At 41.7% G+C, this 21552-nt stretch overlaps 1 protein-coding gene across 1 annotated transcript in view; it reads left to right on the top strand.

The window, feature by feature from the left end:
- APBB1IP (amyloid beta precursor protein binding family B member 1 interacting protein) overlaps positions 1 to 20820 on the top strand; it is a 66720-nt gene extending 45900 nt beyond the window's left edge. The window contains exons 11-14 of the mRNA XM_069006584.1: positions 11579 to 11677; positions 12646 to 12763; positions 17274 to 17371; positions 19351 to 20820. Coding sequence (XP_068862685.1) covers positions 11579 to 11677; positions 12646 to 12763; positions 17274 to 17371; positions 19351 to 19878 — 843 coding nt within the window. The 3' untranslated portion in view covers positions 19879 to 20820. The remainder of the gene's footprint in view (positions 1 to 11578; positions 11678 to 12645; positions 12764 to 17273; positions 17372 to 19350) is intronic.
- Positions 20821 to 21552: the final 732 nt, after the last annotated feature.

Here is a 21552-nt window from a genome sequence, read left to right as displayed (position 1 = left end):
CTATACTCATCCACAAGACACTCTGCAAGAAACACAGGTGAGCTTTCAGAAGTTAACAGGTAAGCATTGCTTGTGAAAAGTACAACCTCTAATGAACAAAAAAGGAAAAGGGGAGCTGATGTAAAAAGTAAGGGAAAATTGATTTTCTAAACTGATGACTGGTCTAAGAACTATCTGACTAATTTAATAACAGTTACATTGTGTTCAGATGAAAATAAAAGCATGATTTTTGAATGTATGTAGCAATGTGTCTAACTGTTTACAATAGTTAGCTATACTTTCTGGACTTAACTGCCATCTTTTCTGAAAAGAGGTATGCTATTTACACTAGCAAAAAGTCACACCTCAGCTGAAATTCTTCCTTTATTTCACGTGTGACGTTAGCGCTGTACCTTCCATGTGAAATGGGAAGAACAAGATCAGAAGCTCACATGGGAAAGCTTTATGAGTAATAGGTTTATAAATGTATGAAACCTACTTAGCAAAACTGTTTGCTCTGATGCTTCTAAAATGTGTTGCAGTAGACTAGAATAAACATTGTATCAATAATTATTTCTGAATGTAACTTAGTGATGAATAGATTATGTTACAGTGCTTGTTTTTCATTTTAAATACTACAAATCATCATTTGGTAGATTCTTTACCCACTCAGTTTCAGACTTGGCTTTTTTTAATGGCTGACCTGCAGTGGCTGGAGCTGGTCAGGAAGTACGGGCAAATAATTGTTATCTTCATATCTTCTGTTGTTTCAAAAGTGAAAGTCTCCCACTTAGGGTGGCTTTCTGAGGGTGGTACAGTGGAGAGTTTAACATTTATTATAATTTCTGTACATTAATTTTAATTCTGTATATAAATAGAGTATTAATTCTACTTTTTGAAGTCATAGTTCTGAAATGAGTTCTCTTATATCCTCATCTTACCTTTAGAAGTTGGAGCTGAGGAGGTAATACATCTTGAGATCTGTGGGCTGAGGGAAAGAGCAAAGTTAAATGTCAGTCTCTCTGATTGGATCCTTGGTGACACAAAAGTGTGTGGACAGTAACGTAGAGCCATTTATCACACTTAGTCACATTTTCTTCCTGTCTGGTTTTATCTGGAAGTCTCCCAGAAGAAAATATCTCTCTTGCTGGGAAACACTTGTCCTGACATGTCAAAGGAAAACAAACCATCATTCTTGAGATATTTCTCATCCTGCCGTATTTTGAAAATGAAGTCCTCAAGAAGAAATAACAGTACTCTTGCAGACAGGTGCAGTGAGCAAAAGGCAGTGGATTTAATGGGTAAACATTTGTTTGTATTACACTGGAAGCCTAGTAATTTGGAAGGAATTTGGATGCCCAGTTCAGTCCAAGCCAGTTGGAAATTTCTTCACAGCCTAGGCTCTCCTGTGTCTTCCCAGCTCTTCCATTCCTCTATGTGTGCCTTGCTACAGAGGGCAGTATAAGATTATTTGTCTTACAACAAATAGTGGAAGGTAATTGGAAGAGTAGCAGCTATAGCCCATACTAACTGTTCAGTGAGGTGGCTGTAAAGCAAAGAAAATATTTTGAGGGAAGCTGTTAGTCTGCAAGCTCATATTAGCTCCAGCAAGCTGTAATGCCACTTGGCAAGTTTTTGAATAGCATACCACTACTTTTTTTAAAGAATTGTTGCTTTTTGAGGACCCCTTAGGAACTGCTGTGTCAAAACAGTGAGCAGTCATCAGCTAAGTTACTTGCTCTGCTGGGTTTCAAACATAGCAAAAGAACCTGTCCAGCTCAGAGGCAAGAGACCAGCTTATACTTTATAGTGCAGGAGAAATGCAATGGCATAGCAGCTTCAGCAGTACCTTGCTTCTGTGCTAGGTGGAAAATCTTGCTGAATTCAGAACCATATTTTCCCAGCCTTTGAGCACTAAGTTGAAAAAATACCGTATTTATTTCTGACTGGCTAAGTTGTTGGCATCCTTAATTCAAGATCAGGGACATGCCGGTTGTTCATTCAAATGACAGCAAATGGCCAGTGAGTGTAGGCTGGTTTGGAGTTGAATATGGCCTCAGACTTGAAGGAGGTGTTCTTTCTTTTCCTCCAGTCCCCAGTTGTGTGATGAGCCTTCTAAACAAATCAGTAGGCTAAACCCAGTAACATTTGTTCCTGTTTCAAAGGTCTTGTCTCATATTAGCAGGGAGAAAAGAGAAAACATTTCCTTTTGCCTCCCCCCAGTCTTGGTCATCTTCATGGTGTGTCTTTATGGAGGGAAGAGCACTCAAGGAATGTTATAAGAATGAGCAGAGCATTCCTGCCATTTTTATATCTATGTTCCAGGCATTGGCAAGAATGTAAAGAGAATGTAAACACTGTAACTAATGTTAACCACAACCGTGGTGACCTCGTTTTAGCCAGACCAACGAGATTTTTCGGGTTGTCTGACACAGCCCTGAATAATATGGGTGTTTCCTCAAAGTCTTCATGACATTTCTTCTAATGTTGCTTCACTTTGAGCTCTCTAAATGAGATGTGGCCTTTTTCTCCAGTTTCTTCTCCTAGGCTACAGTCAGGTATGGGGCTTGCAGAGACAGCAACCCATTGGTCCTAGGGCCTGTCCCAGCTAACATGCATCCAGTCACCAGGAGCTGGCAGCTCCCTCTGTCCTGTTTCTTTTTTAATCTAGGTGTTTCATTTCCGCTTCAGTGATCCTATCAGGGTTATGTAGCTAATGCTGGCTTGGGTACTGGTGTTAGTATAGCAACAACAAGATCATGCACATCATGGGCAGGTTGCTTTGATACTTATCCTGAAGCTGTGGTGGGTTTTGCAGCCTGTGATATTGGATCTGCACCTAAACTAGCTCAAATATAAATATTTTGTCTGCAGGTCCATCCTGTAGGATATTCCTGTTACAGGTAGAGAAGCACGACATGCTGTGAGTGCTCCTTGTGCATCATTTGTTCCCATTATTTCAGTACCCCCCTGTATATACTTTACCTCAGCACAAAAATGGGCTGTGCTTTGCTTATTTGTTAACAATCAAGACACTGAGGAGATAATGGGCAAAAGGGTGGGGTGCCAGAAACAATTAAACATCACAGTGTTCACTAGCAAAAGAGAGAGCATTTTGCTGAGCTTATTCAGAAGTTTCCTTTCAAGATGATTCAGGAGACAACTGCAATAACAGAACAAAGCAGCTACTTCCTCATATCAGGCAGCAGAAAGCCCAGCTGTGACCAACCAGAAAGAGCACAGCTGGCTGGTTGGTGTCTGAGAGCAGGATCACCTTTAGCTGTGCCTGTGCAGCAGACCAGGGCCAATGTGGCTGGGTCCTGAGGACAGGAATGCAGCCTGGCACAGAGGCTCTGATGGACTTGGCTTTCAGGAATCCTTAGGCTTTGGGGCAACTATAAAACTTGAAGAACTGTTTTATTTTCCAGTGGCTACTTGGTCTGTGCTGAGCTCTAACCTTCTTAAATGCACTTTTTCTTTACCACTGCTAAACAAGCCTTCCTCCCTCAGAGGATGTCCCACATTTCAAAACCCAGAAACAACGAAAAGAACCCTCAGCATACTAAAAACAGACCCTCTGAGTATAAGAAATACTTTTTGGACATCTCCTGTAAACATGCAGACTCTTCCTATCTTGTACTCAGCCTAAGTCTAATGTTTACCTAAATTTAAAGATCCCACTTCTCTCTTTGACTCAGACAAAGTGAGTCTTTTCATAATAGAGACCTCCATGAGGTGGGAGGGGAGGGGAGGGGAGGGGAGGGGAGGGGAGGGGAGGGGAGGGGAGGGGAGGGGAGGGGAGGGGAGGGGAGGGGAGGGGAGGGGAGGGGAGGGGAGGGGAGGGGAGGGGAGGGGAGGGGAGGGGAGGGGAGGGGAGGGGAAGGGAGAGGGAGCCAAATTTTCAAAAAGACCCTTACTCAAACCTGCCTCTGTCAAGTTCAGATATGTCACTGTTCCCAGCAGAGTTGGCAGGAGAGGGTCAAAGCACAGCTCTCCCTGCCACCCTGCACAGAGTGCTGGCCACTCCTGGGAGAGCAGTGGTGAGGGAACAAAATTCTCTCCCCTTTCCAGCAAAAATATATTCACACACTGCACACAGCAAATAGGAATGGTTGGGTTCCTCAGAGCCACCTTTGCATTTACAAATACATGTTTTTATATCTAGATTCCCTGCAAATTTTCTCATTCACCATCTACTGTGTTGTATGGGAAATGCTGTAGAAATGAATAAGACCTTTCATGATTTATTTAATATTCTGAAACTGGAAGTCCACAAAAATAAGGTATTTCACAAGGAAGGAAGGGATCTGTCCATCATGCTAGCAGCAGCATCTATTGCACTGAGCAGAAATTGTGAACGTAATGTTTATTTTGTGGATTGTCTCTGTCCGTGCATGCACACACATGCTTGTCCAGGAGCTGATTTTGTCACACCATGTGGAGAAATCTTTCAGAGCAGACAAATAGCAAGGTAATCTATATGCAAATTTGCTGGTTTAGTCAGTCTGATGTGCCTGTGACAAAGAGTGGATTTAATTATAGTTTATTGGTGCTGGTTATGCTTGAGTAATCTGGAGGTAATGGTGCATAATGCTGAATTAATCTAGGATGAAAAAAATTGGTTTCCTGGGGATAAACTGAGACAAAGGCGAATCATCCTCTATTTCTACAGCTGGGTACATTTTCCTGTGCAGTCAAAACAGTTAAGTTTTCCTGGCATCATTTGGCACCATGATTAAAAAAAAAATTCTAATGATCCAAAGAATTTTGGAAGTAAATTTTCAAAAGAATAGCTTATTTGCAATAGCAGCATCATTCTAGCAGGTAATTTGGTATTTAGCTGCTTCTCTCCTGATTCCCTCCTCCCTCACCCAGTGTGCTCCATGCAGACTGAGTCATGTACGTAATGCATTCAACACAAAGGCAGTTAAAAAGGTAGAAGGTGAGAATTAGCAGTGTTTGAGATAGAAAACACTATGAATAACAGCTATGTGGAACAAATGGCTAGTGCAGGAAACAAAGATAGAAAACAGATTTTTCATTTCTTTATGTGAAAGATTTGGAAATTGTGTTAGTATGAGTGCTTCAGATAAGTGTTTCAGAGTAAAATTCATTGCTAGATAAACTGAGAAAGCAAAAGTAGAAATACTTTTTATTGCAGAACACTTCCAGTTACGTGGGTTTACAGTCATGTACATGCACAGTTTTGCTAGATTAATGTATAAACAGTGGGGAGAACAAAGAGAATGGACAGGGAGAAATTGAATATGATAGCTTTGGAAAATATTACTTCCTGCATAAAGCAAACCTCTTTAGTTACAATGACTGTTACATATATTTTTAATGACCTAAAAATTTTGCCTCAGGTCATTAGAGAAACGTAGGTCAAAAGAATAATTTCCTTATAATAGGGCAATTACTCTTTTATTCATGGAGTTCACACATCTTCAAAAGATCAGTTAAGCATGATCATCTTCATGCAAGGAGTGTATAGCATCAGAATTTGACCACGATGAATGGTAGATTGCAAATCTGAACCATTTCAATGTGACTTTTGAAAGGTGCTGAGTATTAATTCTTCTTCCAGTCATGGGAGCCAGAAGAGTCTCAGCTTTTCAGAGAAGCTAGTTCAACACAGCACACAGTAGTTAAGGTATCCAAAAGCATTGAGCATTTTGTGAAAAGCCAAAGCTTGTGATCCAAAAGTTAGTCACTCTTTATGCTTCTGGCTATTGCTTCTGCCTCAGAGACTGAGCAATGATCCATGTATGTTGGGGCAAGGAATGCAATGAGATGCCTGAGTAACTTCAGTTTACTTTTCATCTTCAGTGTTGGAAGAAGGCAAAGCAAAAGAACATGTTATTGGGATAATCTCCAATTTCATGCACACATGGCCTTCAGTCATTTGTTTTGGCAGACACCATAGAAACCACATCATTTAGTTTTCATTTCTTCAGGTTTTCAATGTGTTTTATCTTTTTTCCTTAGGCAAAGAGTTTGCTTTATATCTGAAAATGTTATCTGTGGACAAATACTTTTTTAAACCTCTTCAGAAAACAAACTCTGTATATTCAAGTGCTTCTGCTTTTTTTTATCTCTAGGCAGTTGATACTTATAGAGGAGACAGTGGGACAGGGGAGAATACTAGCTTCTGTTCCAAGCTTTTTCAGTGCTTTTCTGGGTGAAACATGGCACATCCTTTTGCAGCGTGACATTTGAGATGCTCAGATCTTAATACCTGCAAAATCAGGCTCGATGATGTGACTAATTCATCATTATTAAGAGTTTTGACATCGATAGATGAAAATTCACTGTAGTCCAAATTATTTCAAAGCACTATTCCATTTTTTTAATGTGAGAAAAATTCTGGAGTCCCTTTTTACTTGCATATTTCCACTTTTCTTTTAAACTATGACTTCTAGAATTGTTGCTGTTCAAGCAGTTGTCTTTCATAATTCATTTTGGTGCTGCATATTTCAGAGGCAAAGGTGCTAAACCTTTCCAGAGAAGATGTTTTCACTTTGCTGTCAGGTGATTTAAATGATCTTTTCAGGGCATGATATGCACCCTATAACAAAATAATTTATCTGTGTCTATATGTGAGGTGTGGCATACTGAGGTTAGTGTTATTTTGCCTTAAAGCGCAGTACTTCTCACATGTGTCATGATTGATGTTAGTGACCTCTGTTAGTCTCACAGAGAGGTTATTACAGAGACTCTGAATCTTATTTAGCAAAACCAGACTTGCATATTGACTACAGCTGCTTATGTCTGTGTGCTGGACTAAACACTCTCCTGAGACACTGGAGCTGTGAAAGGAGGAAATTGGTCCACAGAGAATCATAGAATCGTTTAGGGATCTTCATACCAAGTCAGCATTTCCAGGCACTTCCAGCTGCCTAGGTTCTTCTTCGAATTGCTTATTCTGAATCACCATTTTTATGCACTATGTAGTAGATTTTGTCTGAAGTTGAGCTTGTCAAGGTCAGCATTGAGAGCAGAGACTTCTACTGCCGAAGCAATTCCACTATGATACAGCTCCTCCAAGCAAGCAAATGGTGGGGTGGGTAGACTGTGAAAATTCTTGGCTGAAACATTTTATCTTCCTACCTAAAGTAGCATGCTTCATGCATCTAAAAACCACAAGAAGCCAGATGTCTCCATCTGAGCCACTTACTAATAATCTTGTATACCCGTACAAGGGTATAAACCTTCAGTGCTAAGCTTGGTGCTGCTGTGTTTGTTCCTGTGGTCTGGCCTTACAGACAGCCACTGTAGGCAGCCTCTGCACTGGCAGCCTTGAACAGTCCTCTTTAGGCCTGATCTGAAGCCTGTGTGAGGTGAGGGGGATATTTCCAGTTGACCTCAGTGGGCTGTGGATCCAGTAACAAGTTAAGCTTTATGTGTCATTCATAAAGTTACATGTAGAAAGAGCCACTGCTGCTGCTGCTGCTTCTTGGAAAAATGAGAGACAATACAGTTCTCAGCTGTAACAAAGAGATTATTCCGGGTGCCTGCATGGCTCTGAGGTGTCTGACCTTCCTTCTCAGAGCTGGAGGTTCAACAGCTTGCTAGTTTGGTCCCTAATTGACAGCATATATTTGTGACTGTGCACTTAATCACGGTTGCTGATTGGAGTAATTTAATCAAGGAATTGATTGGGGCAATTTGGAATAGGTCCCGCTGGTGAATATCAGTAGTTAAGATGGATTGCCTAGTGGAGACAATAGCCAGGAAAAGATAGGGTAAAGGGTAGCCAGTGAGTAACTCACATGTTATCTGACAAGGGACTCTTTCACCTTGTTCACTGACAGTTCCCCCTCAACTTCTCAGGATGGTGAGTACCCCACAGTCTGAAAATATTCATAGTCAGGGTAAGGAGTGAGGTGAGGAAACTTGCTGATGATGTTACGTTATTCAGATCATTGAGGAAAGGGCAGACTGAGGAATTCTGGAAGGCCATTATGAGGCTGGGGTTCAGTTCTCAGTAGTTGTCAGATACATAAATCAAGCATTAGGAGTGATTAGGAAAGACATAGATGATAAAACAGCAAATGTTGCTTTACCATGGCACGAGTTTGTGGTTTCTCCTCACCTGTGCAGCTATGGTCCTCTCATGTCAAAGAGAATATGTAATAAACTTGGAAAAGTATCAAGCAGGAGCAACAAGGATAAGCAAAGGTAAGAAATTACTTTGACTTGAAGAATGAGGAGACTAGAAACCCATAGGCTGAAAAGGAGAGACAGCTTGCCACAAGTATGATGCAGATCTCTAGGTTCAGGAGTGGAAAGGTGTGGCTAGGGGTCAGGCATTCAGTGTCTCTTCCAAAACAAAAATGTTACACAAAGCTAGCGGCAGTCAGGTTCAGAGAAGGAGGTGGTTCTTCATAGAGTGTGTGACAGACCTGCAAAACTATTGCTAAAAGGTGTTGTGGATGCCAGAACTCTCTTTGTGCTCAAGAAAAAACTGAAGAAGTACCTGAAGGAGAACCTAATTACGGAGAAACCCCATGTGTCTCAGAAAATACCTGAAAATCATTGTAGATAAGAGAGAGTATAGAGGAGGAAGTATCACATATGCTTATCTTGTTCTTTCTCTTCCCCCTTTTCTGGCTGCTCTCAGAGTCCAGACACTGGGTTCAGGAACCTTTGATCTGGCACAGTACTGGTGTTCGTGTGAAACTAATACTTCCATAGGGTGCTCCAGAAGAGAGGTCTGCAGCAGCTCCTCTTGAGCACCCCAGAAGCAGATCCCAGTGACAGGGCTATGTGTATGTGCAGCACCATTAGCTTACTTTACGCCATGACCTCCTCTGCCTTGTTATGCAGTGTGGACATTCTTCCAGATGTTTGCATGAATCATTTGTTAAATGATAGAAGTCTTCTATTTTTTCTTGTAATAAAAGCACGCAAGTAGGTGTTTTAAGTGTAAGTGTGGTGTTTAAAAATGGGGGAAATATGTAAATGCAGTGGACTTCTTGCCATGAAAAAGAAAGGGGAAAAAAAGCTCATTTTTTTCCTTCTTGAAAGGTTTGGGTGCCATCTGCTGGGTTCAGTAGGACCTTACACACTGGAGCAAAATTGCTAGTTGCTGGTTGAAAAGTGCCTGAAGAACTGAATTTGCCGAGGATTGCAGTGTCTTTGTTTGCGCCTCCTGGTTCTTTTGTCTCCATTGGTGATAAAGTAACCCAGGTATATGGGATGTACTCCCACACAAAAAAGTGCCTGCTTACAGTTTCCTTTTAAAGGCACCGTTCAGGCTGAATTCTCTAATGATTTTCACTGTGTTTGGTCAGCTAATGGAGAAATAGTGGAAGGAAGTAAGGATTTTTGGGCTTTGTGTCCTTGCCACGTACTGTGCTAGCAGAGCCCACTCTGAGCAGCCTTCAGGCTCTCTGAGGCTGTGGGAGACAGGGACAGGCAGATGCTGGGAGCTGGAGCCGGCTGTTTGTCCAGGGGCCTGGTTACTGCCTCTGTTTGAAACGTGGCAGAGGTGTATAAAACAAGAGACAGCCCTGTACGCTGAGCTGTGTGAAGGGGTGATGTGTGAGTGTACCAGCTGGGTGAGGGGCCATGAGGTGGGCATGGCACCTGCTCTGCAGTTAAGGCACCTGGTGACAGTGAGCTGGCACCTCTGGGCGTGTAGTGTAAGATGTCCCTGGCTCTCAAGCTCTAGTACCCTAGAGCAAGATAATAGAATAAGGTAGCCACAGGCACTTGCAGGGGGCTGAGATATGTACTCATTGTCCAGGGGAGATGGCCAGCTGTGTGTTTGCAGAAAAATGGCTAAGAGTGTGACCTGTGTGAGTGCAGGTGAGTGACCTGTAGCACGGTCACCCGCAGCACTGCCTTGGGATGCATCTGTCTCTGTGAGACCTCTTAAGGTGTAATATCCCTTTGGTTTTTTCTTCCTCACAGTTATCTCCATGGTATGTTCCCTCCCACTCCATAATTTGATGATACAGGGCTTTGGCAGCAATAGTGACTTGTGTGGTCCCATCCTCTCATCCATCCCTTGCTACTCATTCTCTCCCCAAGCCACAATGTCCCTTATCCCCTTGCTGTATGTGGGTCATGCTGTGTACTGCTGCATTTAAAACCATATAAACCAAAGCTACAGCATGATGAAATGAGTTATATTTAACCCAGACCAGTTCCGTTTTTTTTTTAATCAGAATAGGGCCTCCTGAGCAGCTGGGTCAGCACAAGCAAGGGAAGCCTGGTGTCTGCAGTGCTGAGCAGGGAGCAAGGGACACGTGGCAGAGGAGCAAGTCCTCTGTATTTGGCTCTGCTTTTGAACCCTTGGATCACCCAGCTGTGGGCAGGGTTTGGCCTCTGCACCAGGACGTCCCAGCCCACCAGCAGACATCTGTGAGGAGATGGCACCTACATGAGCCAGAGGCTGGCAGCACTCTGTGCTGTGAGGGACCTTGCCAAGTTCCCCCCATCCAGCAGTGCTCTGCTTTGGGGGCTTACTGACACGTATAAACCCAGTGTCCTTGCTGCTAGGTGGAGGTGTGCTTTGAATTTTTACCTGCACAGGCTGAAAAGCGAGGAGTGTGACAATAGTGAATCCTTGGAGCATATTTAGCTACTCTTTGTGCATTCACAATATTTCACTAACTGTGCACTTAAAATTTTTAAGAATATAGATAGAAATGAACACATAAATAAGGGATAATGAAGCCTTTTTCCTTTGCGTCCATTCTTTTCTTTCCATATCAAGAGACGGCAGTATGTTATTCCATCCAAGTTACTAAAGACTTGCATCCTTCTCTGATTTAGCAGGGAAACCAAGTTCCTTCAGTCTTAGAGAGAATGTTCAGTCCTAGGCAAGTAGGAAGTCTGGCATTTTGGTGGTCTTGGAGTTGCAAAGGTATGTCAACACATACCCATACTACCTTGATCAGTGAGGGAAGGAGATCCTAAATTTTGTCAAAAAAAAAAAGGTTTAAAAATTTTAGAGGTTTCTGATACAAACAAATGCAAAAGAATACTTCTGATGGTGTTGGGTTTTGAATGATTCTCTATCTAGAACATATCACAGTTTTATATATAATTTTTGCAAAAACAGCAAGAGTAAAGCAGAATAAAAATGTATAGGAAGAAAGCTAGAATTGAGCCCAAAGAAAGGCAGTCAGGAGAAAAATCCATTTTACCTGTAAGTTTATACTTAAACAAATTTAACATACTCTTTGAAAACTAATTATGTTCACCATTCAGTCTGGGTGCCTCACATATGACAGACCACAAAATGAGAAACAGACTTCCTTCTAGTGTTTGTGCATTGAGTGTTAGACCTTGAACCAGAGCAGTTGTAGACTTCATTGAACTCTATATCACTGTTACAATTCTGAAGCCCTTGAATTCATATTACAATGCATTTAAATTATTTTAAGCAAAAGCTGCCAATGGCAACTTGTGTATAGTTCATAATCACCATGTTTTTTATATTTTCTTATATTCTGTTTTTACTGCCTTTTTTTTCCAAATCATCTTCATGATGTGTTTTCACAGGGTCATTGTGTGGTGCCTTCAGACTTTTGTATAGTGATTTAATTTCTGTGTTTGTCTTATTTTATGAATTACTATCTTTCAGCACCCCCAGATTCAAAAGGAGTCACAATACATCAAGTACTTGTGCTGTGATGATAAAGCAACCCTGCATCAGTGGGTAACAGGAATAAGAATTGCCAAGGTGAGATTAAAAGTAAATTTACTTTAATATGTTTTCTGTAAAATCAGGTCTTCCTCAGGTTACTGACTGTCATCACCTCAACTGGAAATGCTGTGACAGGAATGGACATTCATGCTAATTTTACCATAGAAACAAAGATCAGAAGTGCATGATGAGGATGGATTTGCTGAATGTCCCTGCACCTTAGCTATCAGTGTCTTTTTCTTATTAACACAGGAGTTCAGTAGCTATAAAACTCATATACTCATAAAACTTACTGCACAGTTATGTCTCAATAATAATATGCTGTGGCTAAAAATGTGCAAGCTCTGGTCAGTCCAGTGGGGACATTTTTCAGACAGTCCTACCCAAATTGTCTGTCTTACTCTGTTTGAAAAGATCCTAATTGACAGCCCGTTTTTCTTTGTACAAGACATTGAGGGAGATGGATTTATACACAGCCTTGGTATTGGCTGTATTTTCCCATACAGACCCACTCCTCTTATCTGTTAGTTTGGGCTTTTTCCTGACAGTTCTGCTGCAGGGTGACATATAACAAAGGTGTGGGGTGAACATCAAATTAATGTTGTGTCTTACACTGACAGAGCTGTTTGCTCTAGAGCCTGGAATTCAGTGTCTCAAGTCTCCAGTTTGAAAATGTAATACCTGGAAAACGACTGGAAAAAGATACTTACTGAGAACAGTTGATTTTAAAGCCAAGGACTGTGTTTGGTTATGGGGATTCATGTTTTATTGTACTTACAGAGATGTACTTACAGAAGTAAGTACATCTTTTTATTGTACTTACAGAAACTGTATTTACAGAGATGCTTTTCACCTGGCCCTGCATGGAAAAGGGCACACTACTTGTAGAAAGATACTTTTTAACAAAACTAGGTAGGAAGAAACAGGGTTAGAAAAGTTGTCCAAGAGCAAAAAAAATGTTTGGCCTATATCAAGCTCATATTATGGTTTTGATTGTTTTGCAGTATGGCAAGACTCTCTATGACAATTACAGATGTGCAGTGAAGAAAGCTGGCTTGTCCTCTCGGTGGGTGAATCAAAAAGTGATGGAACCAGCTACCCCTGCAGGATCCTCATCAGCAGGTACTGATACTGTCACAGCAGTTGAAGTCACATTTATTGCCCCCTTCTACTATGTTGCATAGTCTTTGTTCAGAAAAGCCACCTATGGATTCAGCAAGATGTCTTTTTATAGACAGGCCAGTGTAGCTTTGGTCTATGACTAAGCCCAGCAGCAGAGCTCTCACTTTACAGTTACAACTTGGAGAATACAAAGACAGTTCACTGAAGATCAGTTTAAATCTGCATAACTTAATAAGGTATTTTTCTGTCGGCATCTGAATCCTTTATCCTCCATCTACATTTTGCAGACTGATGGTCCATGTCTTGAAACTTTCTGTTTGCCCATCTCTACACTGGTTGAGTTGGAGTTTTTCTTCCAATCAGTAAAAGGGATGAGTGGGAGATTCTGAGATTGATCATTATAGAAAGATTATTACAGGGTAAGCCACTGCCTTTCCTAGCCTTTCACTGATTGCCATGGTAGCAATGTGGGTGTTAGGGCACAAGAGTAAGAAAGGATTGGGTTATTTTCTAACCTTACTTTTCCAGTAGCTTCATCATACTACTGTTACTGATCTTACCATGATACAAATACAACAGTGAATGATACTATGTACTAGCTTGAAAATAAACCAGTGAGAGGCACCAAGTCAGAATAACAATTTAATGGAAATTAAAGAAAAGGAAAAGAAAGTAAAAGAAAACACTGACAGAGCCAAGATACAACCTGAATCCCTATTAGGCCGGGTAGTGGTAGCAGTCTGGTGGAATGGTGGCTGCAATCCTCTGAAGTGGTGATCCTGTAGTAGAAGGGGTCTGCTCTTCCTCAGCAAAGTCCAGCGGTGGCTGTGTAGCTCCTGTCCTCTGGAAATCCAGTGGAGCCCATCCCTTTGATGCTCAGAGTCCCAGTTATATCCATGATGGGATGCTTGGTTCCTCCCTCTGGGTGGAGCATCTCACAATAGGGTAATGAGTCATGAGGCCAGGTGTTGATTAGGCTCATTAACAGAAGATAGTCTGGAGGGAGTTATCTCTGAGTCATGCGGCAGGACAATGATGGGCCATTAACAGAAAGATAGTCTGGGGGGAGGAGGCAAGGAAACACTGCCCCACGTGATTTCAACAGCTCATGAGGATGGTAATAGAATACACCTCAACCCAGGACATACTAGTTGTAACTTGCATGCCTATTTTTAGTTTACATGCTTAAGATATGCTTTATTAGGAAGGGTATGCTGGCTAAGTACTTACTGTCTTAAGACAGGCAAAGTCAAAATCACTGTTGGCAGTTAATAATCTGACTTCTCATGTAGACAACTCAAACACCTTTCTAGGGCTTCAGTTCACCTTTTCTGAGTACATGTGAGATAGAGGGTGGTCTTCCTACTATTCCTTGGAGTCAAATCATGTTAGTAAATACACGTCTGGGATGGGGAGATGCAATAACAGACTGTTTTGAGATCAGGGAGGTTCCTGATTGCAGGGGGGATGTTTTTAAGGGCTTGTTTTACTTCTCATTATCCTGCTCCGATTTTGTTGGTAATAAATTTGCTTTATATCTCTAAGTTGAGCCTATTTCACCCTTGATGTTTGGTGAGTGATCTCTCCTGGTCCTTATCTGAACCCATGAATCCTTACTTAAATTTTCTCTCCTCTGTCTCTCTGTTCTCTGCTGCAGAGAGGAGTGAGTGAGCAGCTCTTGTGGGTGCCTGGCATCCAGCCAGCATCAACCCTCGACAGGAGGAAGTTTGGGTTGACTCAGTTGACTGAGGGTGGGTGGGACAGTTGTGGAACATTTGTGTTCAGGTGCTGACAGCAGTAGAGAGGTGGCTGGCCAGGGGGGCTCCGTGCTGGTGCTGCCATCTGTCCTGGATATGGACAGGACTGAGGCCTTATAAAGGCTGTATATACATCTGTGTGACTTCAGCTCCTTAATAGAATCTAGGAACATTGCATGTGTTCAGTAGAATATACTGCTAATTTTAACTAATGGATTGCATTAAATGGTTAAGTAGCCTGGAAAGATTTTAGTCATGTATACTGTCTCTATGGAAATATCTCTGAAGGATCATTAGTGTTCTAATTGAGGCAAGTCACTGTGGTTCTGGGTATCTTCCAGTTTTCTGGAAGATACCCAGACTATATTCAGCTATATATGAGTATATTCAGCTACATAGTCATAGCTGCCCTATATAAAACCTGGGGCCTGACTATGCTACTAGAACTGCCTGACTGTGAGCAGTGGTTGGTTTGTGCTTTGGAAATGGAACAGAGCTTGTTCACTTCTTTTCAGATGGCTCTATAGCCATTTGTTTGGCCTGACTTCAGTATAGGCTAAAATCTGCCATAGAAAACTACAGTCCTGTGTGAACTGAGCAGGGGCTGTACTCTGTTAACTTCAGTGGCAGCCAAGGAAGGCAGGTGAAACTTCTGTTCTCACATATCATCTAGCCACTATTCCCTGGACACTCTGCTGTAGTCAGCATTTATATATTCACATATACCCCAGCTTGTGTAGTCTGTGGCTCTAAAGTGTCCCAGGTGCATCTCAGTCAAAATATGTTATTTCCTTCTCTTCCTTACTGTGTGCCTTTGGACACTAAAAAAATCAGTGTATGTAGTGGTCCTGTACAATATCATGATGTTTGAAAAATAGAAGATGTTGCTTTATTCAGATGTTCCTTATCACTACAAGGATAAATATTTTGCATTTAGGTATCTATATTTTTAATTATTTGGACTACCTTTTTTTTTTTCCTTAAAACAAATGCTAATTCACCATAAAATGTTGAAGAAATTGACTTGTAAAGAATACTAAAAAATAAACGTTAAGAATAGAATGCACGGGCTCACATACTATATTGTCTGGGAGTCCATTAGCTGTCTGGCAGGAGATGATGCATCAAGTGTTGCTATCAAGTATTGCATAGTTAATGAAAGCCATTAACAGAAGAAGTAACAGATTACCATGTCCCAGCCTTCTGTTGCATCATTTTTGCCAAGTAAAACACCATACCTTGCACTAGATAGAGTGGATCTCCCTCTGCTCTCCTTCATTTAGTTAAATCTCAGTATGACTGAGGGCAGCAACATCTTTGAGCAATGTGAAGACCAAACTCCTGCTCTGCTGTGAACAGCAGACAAAAGGAGGCGAGACAGTAACTTGCTCCACTTGAGGGAGCAGAACTCCTCTGGGCACAGAACCCAGGGGTTTACATCTCCTTCCACTGAGGAAGGAGAGCCACAAGGTTGGTTTTATCTCTTTGTTGACTTCCATGTTGACTTCCATGTTAATTCTTCAACACCACAGAATGGTAGTTTGAATGATCCAAATGGTACTTTGGATTAAATACGCTGAACATCATGCAGGCACAGGCATAAAACCTAAGGACGTCAGACCACCTTCTGTCATCCCTTGAAGCCTAAATAGCCTTAATAAATTAGGCACACTGCAGAGTTAGTCTTGCTTCTCTGCCAGTCATGTGATTTGCAGGCATGGCAATAAAAATAATTTATTCTATTTCTTATCATATTCATGGAACCTCTTTGCTAATCAGTAAAGTACACGTTAAGATTAAAGCCATTGTTGTGCTTAATCTACACTGTAGACAGCTAAGGGTTCACTAACATCTGAGAAGTACATGAGTGGAACTTTACTGGATCTCAGAACTGTAAATTATAATAGAGCTAAGGCAGTCATTAAGGTTTACAAATGTATTTCTCTAGGCACCAAACACTGTCTACTACTTTGACACATACAGCTTTTAAAAATGCTACACTAAACTGGAGAGTATTTAATCCTCATCAGACTACACAGAGGCCAAGGATTTTTTATAATTAAACTTATAAATTTGTCATTTGGTCTCACATTCACTTAATCCATTTGACAGTACTGGGTTATTTATGCATACCCCTTACACAAGCAGAATTGGTGGGCAGGTGTTTTAAAGAGCTTTAACTTAGCCAGCTTCCAGATCCACACTAATCTGAGAACACAGTGAAGTTCACAGATCTTTTTGATTCCAAATGGGGCAGATGTTTCAGGGCTGGGGAGATGTTTTAGCTTGTTTACTAAAGAAAGTGGATCAGCCCCTCTGTAGGATATCAGACCTTCCACTCCCATGACTGATTGATATGAAACTATGGTGCTTTTAGTCTTTAGCCTAAATTAAATTTTAAAAAAAAAAAAAAAAGGGCGCAATAAAAACTGGGAATATATAGTAATACTACAGCACACTGCAAACTTCAAAATGCTATTATGAAAGACAGGTATTTTAATGTAAGGTACTTACAGATTTTAATGTAAGCTACTTTGTTTATTTTCCTTAACTGAATATGAAAAGTCACAAAATGAGCTTGAAGTAGAAAACAGATTTTACTAAGTTATGTATAAAAACCCTGTAACAAGTGTTTCCTTGTGGAAGTGGTAAATAAATTTTTACAGCCTTTTTCTTAGTTGGGTATTCCCTGATTTGGTTAATATCACAAAAACATAACACTGTCTTCCCTCTGGCTCCTCTCCTTGTCACAGGTACTGTTCAGTCAAACGGACAGATTCCCCAAATGGTTCGTCGTTCCAGTGCAGAATTTCCAGACACTCAGAAGAAAGTGGATACATCCGAAGTACAGGTGAGTAGTTAATACAGTTAAATGTCATCTGTGAATGAGTTCTTCAAGTTTGTTTCCCTTCACCCACTGTCTTCCCCCTCAAAGTGCCAGTGAGAAGGATTTGGCTCCTGGGAAAAGTGGCTGCCCCTCCTCATGCTTTGCACAGTGCAAACAGTGTGTGTGCTGTGCAGAACCAGGAGCCTCTGATGGGAGGTGAAGGCACAGCCGCCCACTGCTTCTGTTCTTCAGAACAAGGAGCCCTGAGTTCATGTAGCAGGAATAGGAATGTGCCTGCTGGGAAAGTCTCAAAGTGTCTGTGCTGCCAGAACCTTGGTGCCGTGTTCTGTCTCTGCCAAAAAAAAAGGTCTTTCCTTAGAAACACGAGGCATACAGTAGTGTTTTCAGTAGGGTACACTGCACAGCTGAAGATGAGTGTGTAAGAAAGGAGAAACTGTGAAGAGCTAAGGGAAAACATTACATGTTTTCCTTAGGCTCTAAATGGTTAAGCTCCAAATTTTGTGTACTTGCACCATATCTGGCTGTAAAAATATCATAGGGAACAGTATGAGAACCTCAAGAACGTCATAGAGAAAAAACGTGTGCATTTGTTTGCAGTTCATGATTCAGTCTCTCCATCATGCATGAAGTACACAGGACAAATGAAATTAAATTCCTAGGGTTTTTTTGTCACCAGCATTACATGTTCTATGCTTCTTGTTTCTGTCTTTGAGTTCCTCCTGTTTCTCTTTTCTGAACCTCACTTCCTCTGGAGCAGATCACATTCTCAGAACTCAGCCAGAGGTTCCCTACTCCTGTGTCTGATTTACTTCCATGTTTGTATGCAAGGAGTGAGAATTATACGTTATAATTAGCTCATGTCAGAATTAGTGCTGCTGACTACAGGGATGCAGAGCACTTTTCTCTAGAAGCAGCAAACAAACAGGAGGAACTAGAGATCTGTGTGCAGCCACTGGGCTTCGATCTCATTGCAATTACAGACATGGTGGGATAGCTCCCATGGCTGGAATGTTGTCAGGAGGGCCACATGCTGTTTAGGAGAGACAGACCAGGAAGGTGCAGTGGTGGAGTTGCCCTCGATGTGAGGCAACACTTGGGAGTGTACCAAGCTCTGCCTCGGTGAGGATAAAAGGGCAGACTAGTAAGGGTGACACCATTGTGGGTGCTTGCTACAGGCCACCTGATCAGAAGGAGGAAGTGGATGAGGCCTTCTACAGGCAGCTGGAAGCAGCCCCACAGTCACAGGCCCTGGTTCTTGGGGGGCTTTAACTACCCTGACATCTGGAGAAGCAAAACAGTGAAGCACAAACAGGAGGTTCCTGGAAAGCACTGATGACAGCTTCCTGTCACAGGTAGTGGAGGATCCCACAAGGAATGCTGTGCTCCCTGACCTTATACTAACAGACAGGGAAGGCCTTGTTGGACATGTGAAGGTTGGGGCAGCCTTGGCTGCAGAGACCATGAGATTGTAGAGTTCAGTATTGAAGGGAGAGGAAGCAGGACAGAGAGCAAGATTTCAACCAGGGACTCCAGGAGAGCTAATTTACCATCTTTAGGGATCTTCTTGGAAGAATCCCATGGGAGAAGGCCCTGAAGGGAAGAGGGGTCCAAGAGAGGTGGTCGATATTCAAGGATCATTTCCTCCAGGGTCAAGGACAATGCAACCCAAAGATACATCCTTGATGTTAGTCTTACTAACTGCAATTATTTGAAATTTTAGAAGTACTCATCTTCTGAGGACAACATTCAAAGAAGTACTATGACTGTCAACAGGGAGGTTTCCACTGTTAAACCTCTGTAGGCAGCTCCGGGAAGAAAATAAAATACTATTTTCACATTTCAGGCAAAATGTACTCTACTTCATTTCCCTGTCTACTATACTCTCCCCATGTATTTTCACATCTTTTTATGTTCTTAGGCAGTGCCATTAGTTTACACATTCACTGACTGTGTCTGTCCTTTTATTTTTCTGCTTATTAAAGGCTGAAACAAACAATGCCAGTGTACCTGGCCTGGCACAGCCATTGCTGAGGCCACAGAAGATCCAGAGTAAGAGGACCTCACTGCAGCCTCCTCCTCCACCTGAAAGGCGTTCATCTGCTATTTCTGCTTCACCAATTCTCCCCTCCAAAGTGAAACGAGACAGCGGCATTTTCCTAACAGATCCAGAGAGCTTTCCAGCACCACCACCTACATTGCAGATTGATTTTCCTCCACCACCACCATCCGATTTCTGTGAACCACCTCCTGATTTTGTGCCTCCACCACCACCAGTCTCCAGCAGCAGTAATGGAGATGTGCCATTACCCCCTCCACCCATCTCCAGTAAGCCACCACCACTTCCAACAAAGAAACCTGTGCCACTTCCTCCAAAGAGGCTGGCAAACACAGGACAAGATGGAGAGCCACAGTCAGCAGGGCCACCTCTGATGGCAGGGGGAGGCAAGCAAGCAGATTTCATGTCTGACCTAATGAAAGCTCTTGAGAAAAAAAGGGGCAACAGCTCCTGAAGTCTGGGAGTGGGTAGACTTTAAGACGTAGCTGGTTTTGTGTTGCATCACAGAAGGTCACGCTGGATCAGGCTTCTCCAAGAGGAATTCTCCTTCAGAGTTCCTCTTGAGGGGTCTCAAGGAGGTGGGGCACCCTTTGTCCCCCACTTTTCCCTGTAACCTGCTCTTTCCCCCGGCACTTCACCATCCCCTGCTCTTAACTCCCATTCCAGCACCAGGCCAAGGTAAGAATTAGCTGGAGAGTCTTGCTTCCCTCCAGAAGGAAAGCCAGGGATGGTGGAGCAGCACTCTGGAGCCAGCCATTTCAGAAAGTGAAATGCATCTGGTGTGGCTGCCTTTTTCATAGAATTGGAGTTGAAGGAGAAATACAATGTCCTCATGCAAATTTTGAGAATGGGAAGGAAGATCCCTTTTCACAGAATTGCCTTTAAAAGTTCTTTATCAGAAAACTCCCAACTATAGGGGGTTTTCTTCCAATAAAAAGATGCTTTAAAAAATTTTCTTCAATAGTCTGCTTTAAAAATGAAAAGCTCATCTAGATTATTGTGAGATGCAAGTCAGGGCCATGACCAGTCACTCCAAATGTTACACACTCCTGTTTCTATATGCAAATCAGTCATACCTGTCAGCATTCACAGCTGCTGCTTTGAAATCTCATCTACTTGGTTACCTTAGACAAAGAAAAAAAAATTAATTTTGAAATCATGTATGCTTCCATGGTAAGCAGGGTTTTTTTTCTGTGGGTTAACATTGGTCTACAAACTGTACCTAGAAACGATCTGTCTTGTGAAAGGCTTTGTAATTACCTTGTACCTGATAGGAATGTTTCCTCCTACATGTTTTTTTCATTTGTTCTCCCCATTTAATTCTCCGTTATTCATTTAGGAAGCATTCATTGTTAGTTCTTTAATAAAAATAGCTTCTATTTTCTATCTGTACAAAGTGTCACAGGCATTTTACTGGCAATTGGAACTTCAAATATTTTAAATAATTTTTGCCTATACGTTTTAGACTTCATTTTTATTTATTCTGGTCTTTGCCTCTTCTCATGCACACTTCACCTTTTAAGGTATCTTCAGCAATATATTTCTGTATTTTGAATTATAAAAAAGCATAAAAAGAAAAAAGTGTGGGATATAAATAAATAAATTAATTAATTAATTAAGGGGGTGAGCATGCTGTGTTTGACAAAATGGATTCCTAGATCCAGAAGTAGTGGTGGAGGCAGGAGAATGACAAGCTGGTGGCAGTGCCATGGACTGTGTTTTGGGTCATCTCTAGTCTTATTTGTGGCTTAAGGTTGGTTTGTCAGTACTCATATACCTGCATAACAAGCTTAGCAGAAATAAGAAAGCTTGTAACCATGTCTTCATACAGAACCTTTACCCTTGAAATTACTTCCTTTTAAAAAAAATTATTTTAGTTTAGTTTAGTTTAGTTTAGTTTAGTTTAGTTTTTTTATTTTATTCTGAAAACAATGTTTGAAACCACATGCATTTCTTCCTGAAATGATTTTGCTTTAAACACTGTGTTAAGCTGACACAGAGAGTCCATCCAGCTGTTACTGGTATTTGAGCTCCCTTGCTTTCAGCTGAACAGAGCAAAAAGCTCTCACCAAGAGAACTATGCCCACCACTAACAAAAGTGTCACCTGGAAGTCTTGAACTGACGTGC

The sequence above is a fragment of the Aphelocoma coerulescens genome, chromosome 2 (genome assembly GCF_041296385.1).
Source record: "Aphelocoma coerulescens isolate FSJ_1873_10779 chromosome 2, UR_Acoe_1.0, whole genome shotgun sequence".
In the NCBI taxonomy this organism is placed as follows: Eukaryota; Metazoa; Chordata; class Aves; order Passeriformes; family Corvidae; genus Aphelocoma; species Aphelocoma coerulescens.
Note: the sequence above shows the minus strand (reverse complement) of the source record. Positions and strands in the feature narration are given on the sequence as shown.